This window comes from Agelaius phoeniceus, chromosome 7 (assembly GCF_051311805.1).
Source record: "Agelaius phoeniceus isolate bAgePho1 chromosome 7, bAgePho1.hap1, whole genome shotgun sequence".
In the NCBI taxonomy this organism is placed as follows: Eukaryota; Metazoa; Chordata; class Aves; order Passeriformes; family Icteridae; genus Agelaius; species Agelaius phoeniceus.
In genome coordinates this window covers 23,537,281-23,551,844 of record NC_135271.1, presented here as the reverse complement: position 1 = coordinate 23,551,844, position 14,564 = coordinate 23,537,281, and the positions used below count along the sequence as shown (strand labels likewise).

At 43.0% G+C, this 14,564-nt stretch overlaps 1 protein-coding gene across 2 annotated transcripts in view; it reads left to right on the top strand.

Annotated features, from left to right (window-relative positions):
• Nucleotides 1-14,564, top strand: part of SATB2 (SATB homeobox 2) — a 131,445-nt gene that overhangs the window by 79,637 nt on the left and 37,244 nt on the right. For both annotated transcript variants that reach the window (XM_054636526.2, XM_077181222.1), the window contains exon 8: nucleotides 10,195-10,407. In XM_054636526.2, the coding sequence (XP_054492501.1) occupies nucleotides 10,195-10,407 (213 nt within the window). The remainder of the gene's footprint in view (nucleotides 1-10,194; nucleotides 10,408-14,564) is intronic.

Sequence of the window (14,564 nt, the reverse complement as noted above, 5' to 3'; positions counted from 1 at the left end):
TACCGTCGTCTGTTCTCCTAGATTAATGATTTTCTTTGGCACTGCCATTTTGGAAATGCCATGTTATGAGGGAACTAATTAAAGTATGGAGCACATTTTATTACTTCCCTTCTTCCATTAAATTCATAAGATGGCTACACTCAGAAAAAAACACTTGAGTTCTGGGGTTAGCCTTGAGGATATCAAATGAAAACTACATAGGAATGCATGAGTATTTCCTCTTTAAAATGCTGCTTTTAATTTGGAAAAGCTTTTCATCCCTCTGGGATCATAAACCTGTTGTATATAAAGCCTGGTATAATCAAGGTGGATGGTATTGACAGAATGACATATTCTGAACTGGAGTGAGAGGTCGTCAATAACATTGCCAGTGAGGGTTTTGTCACTGTCAAGGAACATGAAGCTCTCCTTCAGCCACACTGGGAGACCTGGGCTGGTAATGCCCAAGTCTGCTATTAAATCAGGGGCTCGTTCCCCAACAAGAAAGATATTACCTGCTTCTTAGCCCTCCATCATAAGTAAATCGATGTACATCCTGATTCCAGAACAGGCAGGTCTTACAGCATCCGTAGAAGATTTGCACATCTCACAAGTGTTTTGTCAGTCAACAGTGCCCTAATACAGAAGACCAGTGGTTTTACATAGAGTGCATCATGTCCCCAGGAGCCATCCCTGTAGCAAAAGAGTGTAGATACACACTTAAGTTTCCATGTCCTCAGCTTTTAATTCCAACTCAAATCAAGCTCCCCTCACATAAAGAACTGTTCAGGGTATTAAGAGGGGCTCAGGCAGTCAGTGTTGCACTGCATTATAGAAGGTGTGGGATATTTCCATACATCCATGGTGGAGAAGCAAACTCTGTAAAAGGCACTTGGAGTGGAAATTTAAGTCTACTCTCACCTCCTTGCATTCCCCATGCTGCCTCTGAGGTACAGAGAGGTGCATGTTTCTCTCTGGAAAGGTTTGGGTTTGTTGCATTTTACAGAAGTGCCAGCATTGGAAACTGGAGGTCTGTTGTTTCTCCTGATGGTACCAAATAATAGATGCTGTGTGCCAGCCAGCTAATAATGGCATTAATCACTGCATTATGGGCCACTGCTTAATTTTTCTTCATGGTAGCTCTGTGGTGCACATTAGCCTATAATTAAGTATATCTTCATGAAATATGTACTGTGAGGCTTGTTTAATAGATAAACTATTCTCTAATTTATTTTAAAGTCCAATGACCTACATACTCAATGCTGAAAAGCCCCTTCTTACTAACATTATTTCTCCCCTGAGACCTTCCATCTGAGCAAATCTGTTAAATGAAGTAGAGGAAGCTTTGATCCAAACTAGGCTAAATCCATCGGAACAAGTGGCTGACACTTGTGTGTGTGGGAGGGAGAACGTGAGGAGGGTCAGAAAATGGAGGGATGAAATTGTATGGTTTGTGAAACATCCAGATCTTCTCTTGAAGTTGGAAATACATAACTGAAGACAGCAATATTTGCTTATACCTGTGGCCATGTTGTCTGCACACATGAAAACAAGCACTTCAGGCTGTGTGACAAGTTCTGTACATGTCCTACATATACAGACTGTAGAGGGTGAGGAGGTTTTAGTGCACAGAGGGAGCTGATCTCTCTCCTTGGTCCCAAACAGTGCAGTTTAGTCAAAGGCTGTCAGTACAGTGCAGTCCTGGTCCAGTGCAGGCTGGAGTTCTCAAAAATGCCAGCCTGGCTGAAGCCTGCATTGTCTTTACATCAGGATAACTTCTAGGAGATGGGTGGCCCCTGAAAGCGTGCGTTGGCCAGTGGAGGTACTCTGAAATGAGAGGCAGGACAAGGGGACCTGATAGCCAAGGTTATGAACTTCTTCCTGGAGGAGAATACACACATGGAGTTTGGCCCATCTTCGGGGCAGAGTCCTTGTACCGTCCTACAGTTTATTGTCTCCTAATATAGCATTCAGATTGCAACCAAAAGGTTGTAATAACCAGAACTTGCTTATTGCAGGTTTTAATGTTTTGATAAATTGGTAGGTAATGTTGGTTACAGGAAAAAGTAGGACTAAGATGACTATTTTAAAGGAAATGCATGAAAACGCACCTTGTCCTTTGCTGGAAAGCTTTTCAGCATATCTGGAGGGGCTGAAGTGATCCCACTCTTCAGAATACAAACTGGAAAATAGGTAATTTGAATCCTGTTCTGCATAAAGAAAATGAACGTATTATTCTTGTCCTTGTTGGCTCAGCATTCCTCTTTGCTGCAGGCTCTTGGAGCTGTAGTCAGGACAGTTTATTGTGCTCTTCATAAAGAGTCCAGACAATTTAAATCACTTGATCAGTGAACTGCTGCTCTCCTTGGGAGTGCCCAGTGGACTGCAAAGCCTACAGACTGGAGGAGTGTTTTAGTTTGTATCTTTCTCTTTTTTCAAGCATCTTTTTTTTGCCAATGTTGTGATACAATAGCCAAAACTAGTAAAATGTTTGGGCGAGTGGCCAGTGCTTATTTAACTAAACAGCCTCTGAAACTGGAAATATTCTTCAATCTGAGCTTTTTAAATCAAGTTGTTGTGGGGCCAGATACAAAGAGGTTTGGATAAAAACATCATCGTATCCAGGCTGCTCGTAACTTTCTTCCCAAAGAGCACTGCTCCCTCCTTCCTGCCCTGAGTAGCTCCATGTGGGAGTGTTGGCTTCCCAGCTTACAGATGGGAAAGCAGCACACACCCAGCTCAGCTCCTGCCTGGGTAGCTGGTGCCAACCACTTTCTTTGGATTAAAGGAAGTAACAGCCTGAGGAGGAGGAAACTCCACTAGCTTCACATGTAGTGAAGTTTATGATGAAATCAACTGCACTGATTCTCCATGGTAAAGGGATTTGGTCATACCTTGGCTGCAGGTGTGGTTTGAGGTGTAGGGGAACACAGGATTGATATTGGGTGTTGCCCCAACTTCTGGTGAAACTGCAGGCAAGTCCAGGGTCCCGCAATGAGGAAGAGGGAAATAGCTCTTATAGGTGCTATAAACCTTCTTATAGGTGCTCCAAACCCTCTTATGGGTGATCAGTGACACCTTTGTTGGCATACAAAAGTGTTACTGGTCACCTATAAGAGAGTTCGGGGGCTCTGACAGCAGGAGTGTGGTTGCTAAGGAAGTAAGGCTGTGGGTTGTGACTCCTTGTTTTAATTCTGCTTTCTTTGGCAAAATTCCCCCAAACAGGAGTGGGTTCAGAAAAGAGTCCTCTACAAGGCATTAAGACCAGAAATATGGTTTGTTGAAATAACTGACTCTTCCACCTCTATTTGCTTGTGAGCCAAATCCTGGACAGAATTCCTTTTGCAAATAATTTTCCCTTTAACTCAAATGAGAGGAACACAAGGAGCTTTAATTCTCTGCCTAGTATCTAGTGAGACAGTCACGCTGCATTCATTGCTGTGGTGTCTGCCCCATTGTGCACAGACTTTCAATTAGCCAGGCTTCTGGTTTGGGTTTTTTGGGGGAGTTTTTGTTGGTTTTTACCCTCATAGAAAACTCCCTCTTATAGCATGAAACCCTTTCATGCTGCCTGCTTGTTTTATTCTTGGGTGTAATGTGGCACAAGCAGTGCTCTGTTGTATTCGTAGGAAGGAAGGCAGTCTGTAAGGGAAGTGCTTACTTTAATAAATTGCAGATTTTTTGTACATGGGATATTTGTTCCAACAGTGGGTTTTGCACTGCCCAAAATTTCAGTTTCAATTAACTAAATTGTATTCAATAGGCTGAATGAAAAGATCTTAAGTAGCATGTGAGTCAGGCTTTCAGAATGAGTGCTTGTAGGAGGTGGCTGCTGCCTGCTCAGCTGATGCACAGGAGTCCTGAGCCTTGGAAGCAAAGGCACAGATCTACAGTGTGCACAAGCTGTGTGTCTTTGCTCATTTCCCAGCATATTTCAGGATAAAGGTCTGACATGCATGTCATATAAATGGTGGCACTTTGTGACTGCAGGTGGTCGGTCTTTCTCTGCCTCCTTTTCCTCCTGCATCCACATTTAGATCCGCATGCACATCCTGTCTTCCCTCATAAAAACAGATACCATAATAAAAAAGAGGCTTTATTAAACTAATGCAATAAAGCCGTTTTCTTTGAGGATTTAAACACTTCATTTTTAATAATAAAAATCAAATTGTCATTGTTGCACCCTGTATAAGTTTTATTCAAATCAGCCTCTAAATGCTTTGTGCCTAAGCAGCTCTCTCCTGAGATGTATGCATTTTAGCATTAGTTAAATGAGTTTAAGAACAAGGCTCATACTCTGGCTGTAGGCACTGAATCTGAAGATCAGAAGATTTCTTCTAAATGAAGGACTGATGTGATGTGTACACTGAAGTGTGCTGGGTGACTGACTGTTGGTCTCCCATTCATGGAGAGTTAGTCTCAGTCAGAGTCCTTCAAGTTCTGAGGTTTGTAAAACTGATAAAAATGTAGCACCACACATTTTGACTATTGAGAAAGAAGAGCTGGTCAGGGAACAGGGTGCAAAAACACTTTTGCCTGATGGAAACAGTGACAGAATGGATATGAAGGTGCTTGGTTTGGCTAACCACTCAGATTTTTCCACTGATTATCTAAAACAATTTTGTTCAGCAAAATTGGACTGGACACATTGCCAGGATAAGCATTTCTGATAGACTTCCAGCACTTCTGCTTCATATCCTAGCTGGAATTAGGAAGAGATGCAAGGGAATGGAAACAAAGCAGTGAGCATTTGAAAAGGAGCTTGCGTCCCAAGATACCTACAGGTATTTCATATAGAGGTTCTTGGTGAGTGCTAAATACTTAAAAGGCAAAGAGAAGTATTTCAGAATTGTTGAATGTTTGTTGAATCTTGTTCAGCCCAGCATACAATACTGAAGGTGAGACCTGGAGTAAATGCAGAGAGGCAGAGAGATGTCATGGTAAAATCCTGCCTTGATGTGAGAAAAACACAGTGGGTGGAAAAGCTTTATTCCTTGAAGGGTTGTGAGAAGTCAGTGCTTCTGCTGCAGAGCTCATGGATTTACCTGCTGTCTCCAGCTTGCAACTGCAAGTAGGAGACAACTGTAAATATAAATAGTCATTTTAGCCTGGCAAAATCAAGTTTGTTTTTGTATGCTCAAGGTACAGTTATGATGTAGTTTGGTGGAAACATGTAGCTAACCAGGGGTTCCCTGGGTGCTGCCTTCCATGCTGGAAACAGGCCTTGTGTGCTGAGAGGGGACAGGTTGACGTCACTGACCTCTAAGATCCAGATGTTGAAATAGAATAAATCTCTATGTTTTCTCATCCTGCTCAGGGTCACATCTATCCCTGATGGAAAGCAGAATAGCTTTTCTATTGAGACTTGTCAGTATAAGTGCAGGGCTTAAAAATACTTGGAACTTTAAGCACTGCAGAAGCAATATTTTTCTGGTATTTCAGCATTTTCTCTGTTGCTCTTGGCCATAGCTGAAGTATGGAGAGGCACAAATAGACTGAAAGTCTGAAAAAGTGTTTATGCTTTTTCAGTCTTTCATATATATAATTTCCTTATACAGAACATATAAACTGAGGTTTAGCACATTAGTTGGGTTTATTTAAATTTTTGCCTTGGCCAGTGTTTTGATTGTCCAAAGCCTGTTCTGAACCTCTTTAACATTAGTGCCTGGTTTTGTAGTCAGATGGCTTAGGTCAGCTTATAAGAGGGAGAGCATGACTTCTATCCAAGTAATTGAATGTGATGTGTGTGAGTCTCTTGCTGCCCCATGGCCCTGGACATCAAGGACACGAGTTCCTGGGCTGCACTCCAGCAGCATGGTCTTGCCCCCAGCCAGATTGCTTTTCAAAAGTTCCATTGCAAAATTGTCCTGCATTTGGTCACTGGTAGTGCAGTCTGCTGTCCCACTGAGCTCTCACTGCAACCCTTTCCAGGCCTTAGCAGGAGCCCTTTGGGAAGAGGGCACAGAGGCTTTGCTCAACTTCTGTGTGCTTTGGTCAAGTCTGGGTTTGTCTCAGAGGCTGGTCATTTGGTCCCCTGGGTGTTGGAGTCACATGGAATAACACTCGCTCTACATTGCACTGCATCATCTCTCAGAAACTGCTTAAAAAAAGATTAGGTGCCAGTGAGGTTGGAGTTGTTTGTCCTGGAAATGCTGTAGTTAATAAAAATAAAAGAAGTTCACAAATGGGGTTTCATAGAAAAATGCAAAGCAAACCCCTGTGACAGTGACTTTGCTGGCCTGAGGGGACTGTGTTTCAGCTAGTTTGAAAAAACATGGTCAAAATTACTCCTGCCTTAAATAGATTCAGTGACTTTTTTGTTTTGATTGGATATGTGCTTTTTTTCTCCACCACAGGTATTATTTTTTTAAAGTCAATTATGGATCTAGTGTGTAATTTTAAAAATAGTGCAAGTTCCAAGGGTAAACCAGGCTGTGCAGAGCCCTTGTCTTAGGGCGATCACACCCCTCGTTTGCAAGCACAGCCTGTGTGAACATTAAACTTCATCAGTTGCCTCTTCAGCAGCCAGTTTAAAAATGATGCAGAGGAGTGGAAAAGCAAAGATATTATCAAGCTACATGTCCTAAAATGTATCCTGGGAGCTGTGTTCTATGTAGAAGATCTGTTTCGCTATTTAAAGTTATACTGAGACTTTCTAGTCCCTGAAGATGATCTTTTAGGTTTGCAGAATTGGTTACTCTGCAAACTGCCAATTTTTTTATTTTTATTTTTTAATACGTGAGATGTAAGTAAGTTGGAATGAGCTAATTTAGCCAATGGAATTTTATAAGAAATCTGTGAATGCTGTGGGTTTCCCTCCCTCACCCCCTCCAGTAGAAACATAATTTGGAGAAATGAAAACAGTCTCTGGCTGGCTTTAGGGCTTTCTCAAAAATAGAAACAGTAGGGTTTGTCTGGCTGGGCCAGTTTCCTCACCACACACCTGGTGTATATCACTTTAAAAAATACATTATGCCTCATTAAATTACAATTAAATGAAATCATGATCATTTGTTTTTCTGGAAGGAAGATGTTTTGCATATTGAAAGCCTAATTTGTTGCAGGTGACAAAAAGGCTGAACAGATTATTTAATATCACTTTATTTTTTATAATGTTGCTCACTGGTTAGTTTGCGTATACTTCAGTAGCTCAGAATTATATTATTGTCAACGCTATTGCTCTCAAGACACTTTATTTTATTATCCTCCCCTATCACTCAGCTATCTGCTGCTGCTGTTTACCGCTGTTGTTGTTTATCTTCAGTTGCAGGAGGACACGAGATTTGTCCCTCATGAGTCAGTTTTCTTATTAGCTCTCCTGCTGTTTACATGGTTCCTAAGCTGCCAAAGCACTTAGAGGAGCTGCAGAAAAACCCTCTTGGCAGGCAGGTTTCCTACCTGTGGGCCTGGAGCGGGGCACGGGGAGCAGGGCTCGCCCCTGCCAGCGGCTGCTGGGGAAGCAGCGAGACCCCCTGGAGCAGGTGCCTGCCTTAGGAGGAGAGGCTCCCAGCCTGCTGATGGAACAGGAATAGTGCTGCACAATACTGCTGTGTCCCTCTAGCAGCTCAGGCTGAGACCCTCTTGGGAGCAGCAGCGCAGGCACCAAATCTACAGCAGGAAAAGATGTTTGTGGTGATAAATCAGAGCCTGCAAGCACAAGGGTTGGTATCTCAGGCAGTGAGATACATCTTAGTGCCATGAGCAAGTCACTCGTACCTGTGAGCCTCTGATTTACATACAGAGTGCATGGAAAAGTAATTGCTGGCGTGCTTTCACGTATGTTTCTGCTCTCCATTTTTGAAATTGGACCATAAATTTAGTGAGGCTGAAATGGGAGGGAGAAAAAAACTGTTTCAGAGTCAGCTCCAGTAGCTTTCAGGTCCCTTTCTTTCATACGAAACTCATTAATTTTTGAAGTTGAGTTTTTCTTCAAAAAAAGGTTTTATATACATATCCTTTCAAAGACACAGGGAATTAGAAATTTAGAGAATCGATGGAACCAATATTTCTTTTATTTACTTCATTTAAAGATTTTTTCACTCACTTCAGGGGAAATTTTAACAGGGACTTGCATTGGTCTTGGAATCATGCAGGTTGCGGCTTCAAGCTCCTGTATGTACTTTTTGGTTAACCTCCCCCAGCCTATGAGCCTTTCAGCTTTACAAAACTTTTCAAAATGTCCTTAGCTTCTCTGAGAGGTGGTAAACCCTGAAGAAGAAGCCAGATATGAGCATGCAGTTGTGTTGAGGTCACACAAAATACCAGAGGACAGCCCAGCACTGCTGGTTCCCAGAGAGCAGACCTTTTTCACCAGCCAGCTTCTCTCTCACATCCCACTTCTGAGTAGTGCTAACCATGCTTCCATTCCCAGCTTCAGTCCTTCTGGTGCCCACACTGATCATTGCAGAAAAACGTAATTGGGAGTGTCTCAGCTTGATTATATAGATGAGAAGCTGAAAAGATGGAGCCTGCCTTCAGGTTGTGTGTGGAGCTTGCTTTAGAGCACAGCACTTGTGGTATAAACTCTGCTGAAGTAGAGGTTTCACATGTGTATTTTAGTATAGGTGTTGAATGGCAGATAAATGCAGGTACAGGTACGTCATTTATTGGTCAGTTGGTTTTCTCAGGAAGACTGGTAAATAAGGTCAGTATATACGAAAAATGTTGGTGTTTGGTTAATTGGCCAACTGTAGTGACAGTGCTTTTAGCAAGGCTTTTTGAAAGAGGCTGTCTGATATGGAAGAAAATGAATGAAAACTAAATACTACAGGGCTTGGGGTATGTGGCTGCTTTCTAGTAACATTTTTCTGACAAGAAAGGAGTAAGGCTTGCCTGTCCTTGGACCCTTGCCGGGGTCCTGGCTGTGAAGTAACTGCAAAACACTCGTGTCAGCAGCCACAGCAGGGCCGTGTCGGGGCCGGCAGGGTCCCTGTGCTGCTGAAGTGCTCCTCTCCCAGAGGAGCCCTCCAAGGTGAGCCCACCAGCTCCCACTGGGATTTCACAGGGCTTCTGTGGCCAGCATTCCTGGGAGCAGCAGTGCAGCCTGCGGGTGACAGGGGAGCAGGAGCAGTGTCACATGGCTCAGGGAAGCAGATTGGCAGAATAGCCTTTTGAAATAATGAGCACATCGAATTGCATGTTAACAGTAAAGATATCATTTTGATATGTTACCTTAAGATGTAAGTAGCCTTGATGGACAGAAATGCTCCCTCTCTGCTTCCTTGCACCCCAGTACATTAAAACAGGAATAGTTCAGAAATTTGCTGTTCCTGCTATTTGGAATGAAGTCCCAGTTTGTGAAGTGTCGGATATGAGGGAGTGCCTGGGGGGAAGCTGGTGGCACATGCTGTGTCCTTGGTAGTTTCTGTGGGCCCTGATCCAGACTTGTGTGCCTTTAACTTTTAGATAATCCGTGGAACTATTGAGTGTGAGTGCATACTCTTACACATAAATTTAATCCCATCATTAGATGTAAGCCTCTTTTAATGACATTTTATCTCTCCAATTCTTTTATTTTTTTACTCTTTAATTTTTAGAAATGCTGTGTAATGGCTTTTGTAAAAGCTAGATTGATGTGGTGTTCATTCACAGTTGCAATGTGAAGCCTGTGGTATTTTAAAATGAGGCATGAAAGAATGGGTTAAATCCCTGAAGCTAGATTCGAAGGTTTTATTATTGCTTCATTTTTCTCCTTTCAGAAATGACTGTCCAAACTGAAATGAGCGGACTGTAACATCAAAACCCAGCCAAACATTTTTCTTTATAAACCTCCTGCACTGTTTAAATGTCGAAACTAAATTTACCAACCTTGGCAGATTTGTCAAAGATGAACAGGATTGCCAAGTGTTCCCTGCTTCAAGTAAAAAGAGAAAAAGAGAGAGAGAGAGAGAGATCTAACAGCTCCTAAAATATTTGCAGCAAGCACCTGGTGATAACTGCAATTTCTTCTAACCAGTGCACCTACCTTCCTATCCAGCATCTCCATACTCAGAAGCTTATTACTGTGCCAGAATAGGACAGTCCCAAAATAAACCCCAGCCCCCAGAAGACAAACACTTTCCTACAAAATATCCCCTCAGGGAGAGCCCATGAGATTCTGATGTAGATTCTCAGTATTGCAACCCAGCTGGTTACACTAAACAAATTTTTAAAAACCAAAGAAACCCATCAACGCATGACTGGCTTTTTTTTTTTTTTTTTTTTTTTTTAAACCAGGGTTTGTTGTCAGAAATCCTGCGTAAAGAAGAAGACCCTAGGACAGCTTCCCAGTCCCTCCTGGTAAACTTACGGGCAATGCAGAATTTCCTCAACTTGCCTGACGCGGAACGGGATCGTATCTATCAGGATGAGAGAGAGAGGAGTATGAACCCAAACGTGAGCATGGTGTCTTCAGCTGCCAGCAGCCCAAGCTCCTCCAGAACACCCCAGGTAAGATGCAATCCTTTGCTGCGTGTTTGTTGTCCAGATAATTCCAGGAGTTTCTTTCCACCCTTGCCCTATCTGTTGCTCCCTTTGCCCACATGAGTTGTGGAAAATCTTTTGTAAGATTTTGTAGTGGCTGTTAAAGAGACATTTAGTGGATGTCAGCAAGACACTGTGATGATCATTCTATCTTTAATCAATACCATGAGGCAAAAGATTATGTAGCATTAGTGCCTGAGGAGTGCATGTGGGCATTACATGCAGGCTGTTGATATATGTCCATTAAATGGCTATTATAGAATATATTATATGGAAAGACAGTGCATGTAGCTTTTTACCTGTGTTGATTACATTCTTCAGAGCACAGGGAATTTCTGGGCTTCTGGTTCATATATGTTGCCATAAAAGTGTCTAGTGAACAGAGGTCGATAGTGCATTAGATGAATGTTGTTAGAAAATACTGTGCTCCATATTCTGCATAGGAGATCATGGTCCCTGCATTAGAAATTTTTACAAGCAAATGTTTGAGGTACAGAAACTGGAGATGGACAGTGTGCTGGGAAGGAAGATGATGCTTACAGCTCCCAAGCAGCTGTTATCTCATTTGCTTAACTGCATGTGTTTATTAATGTGCTCTTGCCACCCACTCTTCCCTGGGTAGGTTGTTCTTTGCACTAAGAGGGAGCATCCACAAACTACACTGTAATAGTCACCCACCCCTTGTACCAGGATGATGCAGCCCCACACGTGTACTCTGCAAAGTGAGGGTGCTTGTACAGGGCTGCTGATGAATTCCTATCTTGACATTTGCTTAACTTGAGTCTGAAGTTTCTAACAGTTCAGACATGATGTATCAGCTCTAGCACTTAACTGATCTTTAGTAAATAGGCCTGTGTAACCCTTCTAATAATATCAATCATCACTTCTCATTGCATTCTCTAGTCACAGCTGCTAAAAGTAAGCAATCAAGCACTGCTGGGGGAGTGAAGTTTTACATTCAAACTGACCATCCTTAGAGAAGGTGTGTTGATTTTGTAGAAACTGTTGAGGTTGTTCAGTTTAACCCAGACGTGTCGGTGCACTTCACCGAATATGTGATGTAAAGAACTGTTTTCATGAAAGCAAGTTTATCCTGCCAACCCAAATTTGGCACTGAATTTTCATTACATGGGAAACTCATTGTATGCTCCTTATCTTTTATAGTTACCTTTAGGTGAAAATAAATATATATAGAGATTTTAATAGTGGGTACACTATTTTACTATTTAAATAGTGTAGCCACTTTCTGCATTGGTATCAATTCATTAAAGAAATAGCTTACTCCTGCATACATTTATTGCAATAGGTTTTGTACTAGAATCAAGCACCAAAAGAAAATTGAGAGTTTAGATGCAATCTGGTGAGAAAAAAAAATGGGAACTCTTGCCCCATTTTATTCCTGTGTTGAAATATGCCATTTTCCCATGCTCTAGCCACAGCCAGAGCATGATTTAAAAGAATGGATTTTTTTGCCTGCTTTTGTGAGAGCTAAATGTTGCTAAAAAGCCATAGTCTAGAAGTATAAACCAGCACATATTTGCCTTATTTCAGTTCGAAGAATCCAACAGAATTTTCTGAGGTTTTTGATCAGCAAAAGCAGCACACAAAGGTTTGTGTACCCAGTGCTTGCCTTGTGCCCGCTGTGTAACATTTCCCCAGCCCTCAGAGGGCCAGCACCAGTCAGCACAGGTGCTGTTTTGACAACTTGGACACCTCTGCAAATGAGGCTCTTCCCAGCTCCCGGGCAGGCAGCACGGCTACTGTGCTTCCCCATATGCCTGCTCTGAGTTCTGACGAGACAAACGCCGTCCTCGCAGGCAGCAGCTACCCAGACAGCTCCCTAACCTACCCTGCAGCTCTGGGGTGCTCTGGGGCAGCAGGGGTAGGAGCTGTACCAGCCTTGCAGGAACTGTGTCAGTGTGCCAGAGAAGGTGATGGAATGGCAATTGGAAACGTGGTTTCCATAGATACCGATACCCTGCAGCAAGGCTTTTGGGATTGAGTGTGCTGGCTGGGAGAGGAATGGCAGATACCTGTGGAAGTGCTCGTGCTGGGGCTGTCATGCAGGCAGGTGTAAGGGCATGCAGAGTAACCCAGCTCAGCTCTCTGTGACTCTGAGCCAGCCCTAAGCCACCCTTTTGTGATATCCCTGGCTCAGGACCTACCTCAAGGTGAGAACGAGAGATTAATCCAGAAAATGGGGTCCAGTTGCTGTGGGGAAGATCTGAGCTGTTGGGAGTTGTTGTATGCACACAGAACTCCAGCAGTAAGGGGCTGGGTTGCAGTGCTCTGGCACTGTGGTTGCAAACACTTTTTCTTTTTTTCCCCACTGTTGTCAATAAGATGTTTCAGTAGTGTCAAACTCCTTCTAAATATCAAGACCAGCTTTGAATCTAGACTTCTAACCTTAAATACTTTATTTTAATGACTTTTGGTTGGTATTTGCCCTTCCTATTTTGGTGATTAAATAAAAAAGCAGCTTTCAGGGTGTGCAAGGCTGGCTTTTTCCTGACATATGGCTGTGGACCTAGAAGTGTAGGAGATTCATGCAGGATGGAGTTATATTTTAAATCTTTCTTTTACATGCTAATTTTGTTCTTCTCAGGATCTCAGACATCCATAACAGCCTTTGAGGCCATGGTGACCTCAGCTGCTGTGCTAGCCAAAGGCTCCAGTGCCTGGGAAGACTTTTTTATACCCAACAAATCTCCATTAAATCAGTCCTGACAGACTTGGACAGTCCTTCTCCTTTCCATGAACTCTTTGTTGTTTTCTTACATTTCCCACAATTGCCCTAACTCTCACCTATCTGTAAGCATTGAATTTCAGAGCAGGGTGTCCCTGCGTGTCCCTGTGTTGCACTGTACCCAGCTCATGGCCTGTGGTTGGCAGTGGCTTAGCCCTGGCCTCCTGGGCCATGGTGGCTGGGCTCTGCCCCAGCTGGTGTCCAGCTGCCTCTGCCTGCACACGGGGCTAGCCTCAGGGAACAGGAAAATCTTATTCCCTTTCTGTGTCAGGCAGGGAGCAAGCCCAGAGCAGTGCCTGCTGAGCCTGGAAAGGGAGAAGACACAGGTTGGTTAAGGCTTTATCTCAAAGTTGTAAGGAAGAGTGATTAGTCTAGTGTGTTGTCTTAACTGATTTTGGCTCCATTATTAATGTGACCCCCATACAGAAGAGATGTCAGGAAGAAGAAGATTTGGAGTACAACAAAACAAGAAATTCAGAAGGTTTGGTTTTGCCTAGTTAACCTTCCTATTAACAAGTAAACATTTGAGCAGGTCTGCCTAGTTAAAAATTAACGTTAGATGTACTCTAGCAAACGTCCACTCTGACACAAAAACGGGATCCATCTGAAAAGGTTCATAATTGGGCCAAATATGAGGGTCACTGGGGTGTATGTGTGGTTTGGGTCTGTTGGGAACTGTGAGCTTTGCCATTTAGGTTATGTGCTTTCCTAAGACCTCTATGTCTCAAGACAAAACAGAGATTTTGTATCAGTAACCCACATTTTCCTTAAAATGTTAAGGGGTGCAGTGATCAGCCCTGGTATCTCTCTCTTCTTTCAGCCCAGGAAAGTAAATGAGATCTGTCTCCAGGGGAGACACCCAGCAGCACACTGCCCTCACTCCCTCTCCTGCCAGTGCATTCTGGGGACCACCAGTCCAGGGGGCTTTAAAATGGACATCCTGTAGCAGTCTTCTGAGCTGTATTGACAGAAGCCTTGCAGGGGTAGTCCAGCCCAGGGAAAGCACTGGCAGCGTCTGTTATTGTCCTTCATTTGTCACAGAAGCTGATGGGAAATCATTCAATTAAAAGGAGTGCAGTGGAATACACAAAATCTCAATATGAGTTTAGGAGAATGAGGGCAGCACATCAAAGGCATGCCAAAGCCCAGCTTTATGAAATGATTTTTTTTTTCCATTTCCACTGATTTCCTAGGTGAAATTAGGTGACTGTCTGGCTAGCATAATGATGATAAGGCTGGGAAACCATACATACTCCAGTGACATACGTATAGTTTTAATAAAGGATGAGGGAGACTTGAGGGAGTGCATTAAATTGAGTAATAATTTATTATTTAGAGACCTCTACCCATTTACTCATTTTTTCTGGGAGAATTGGCT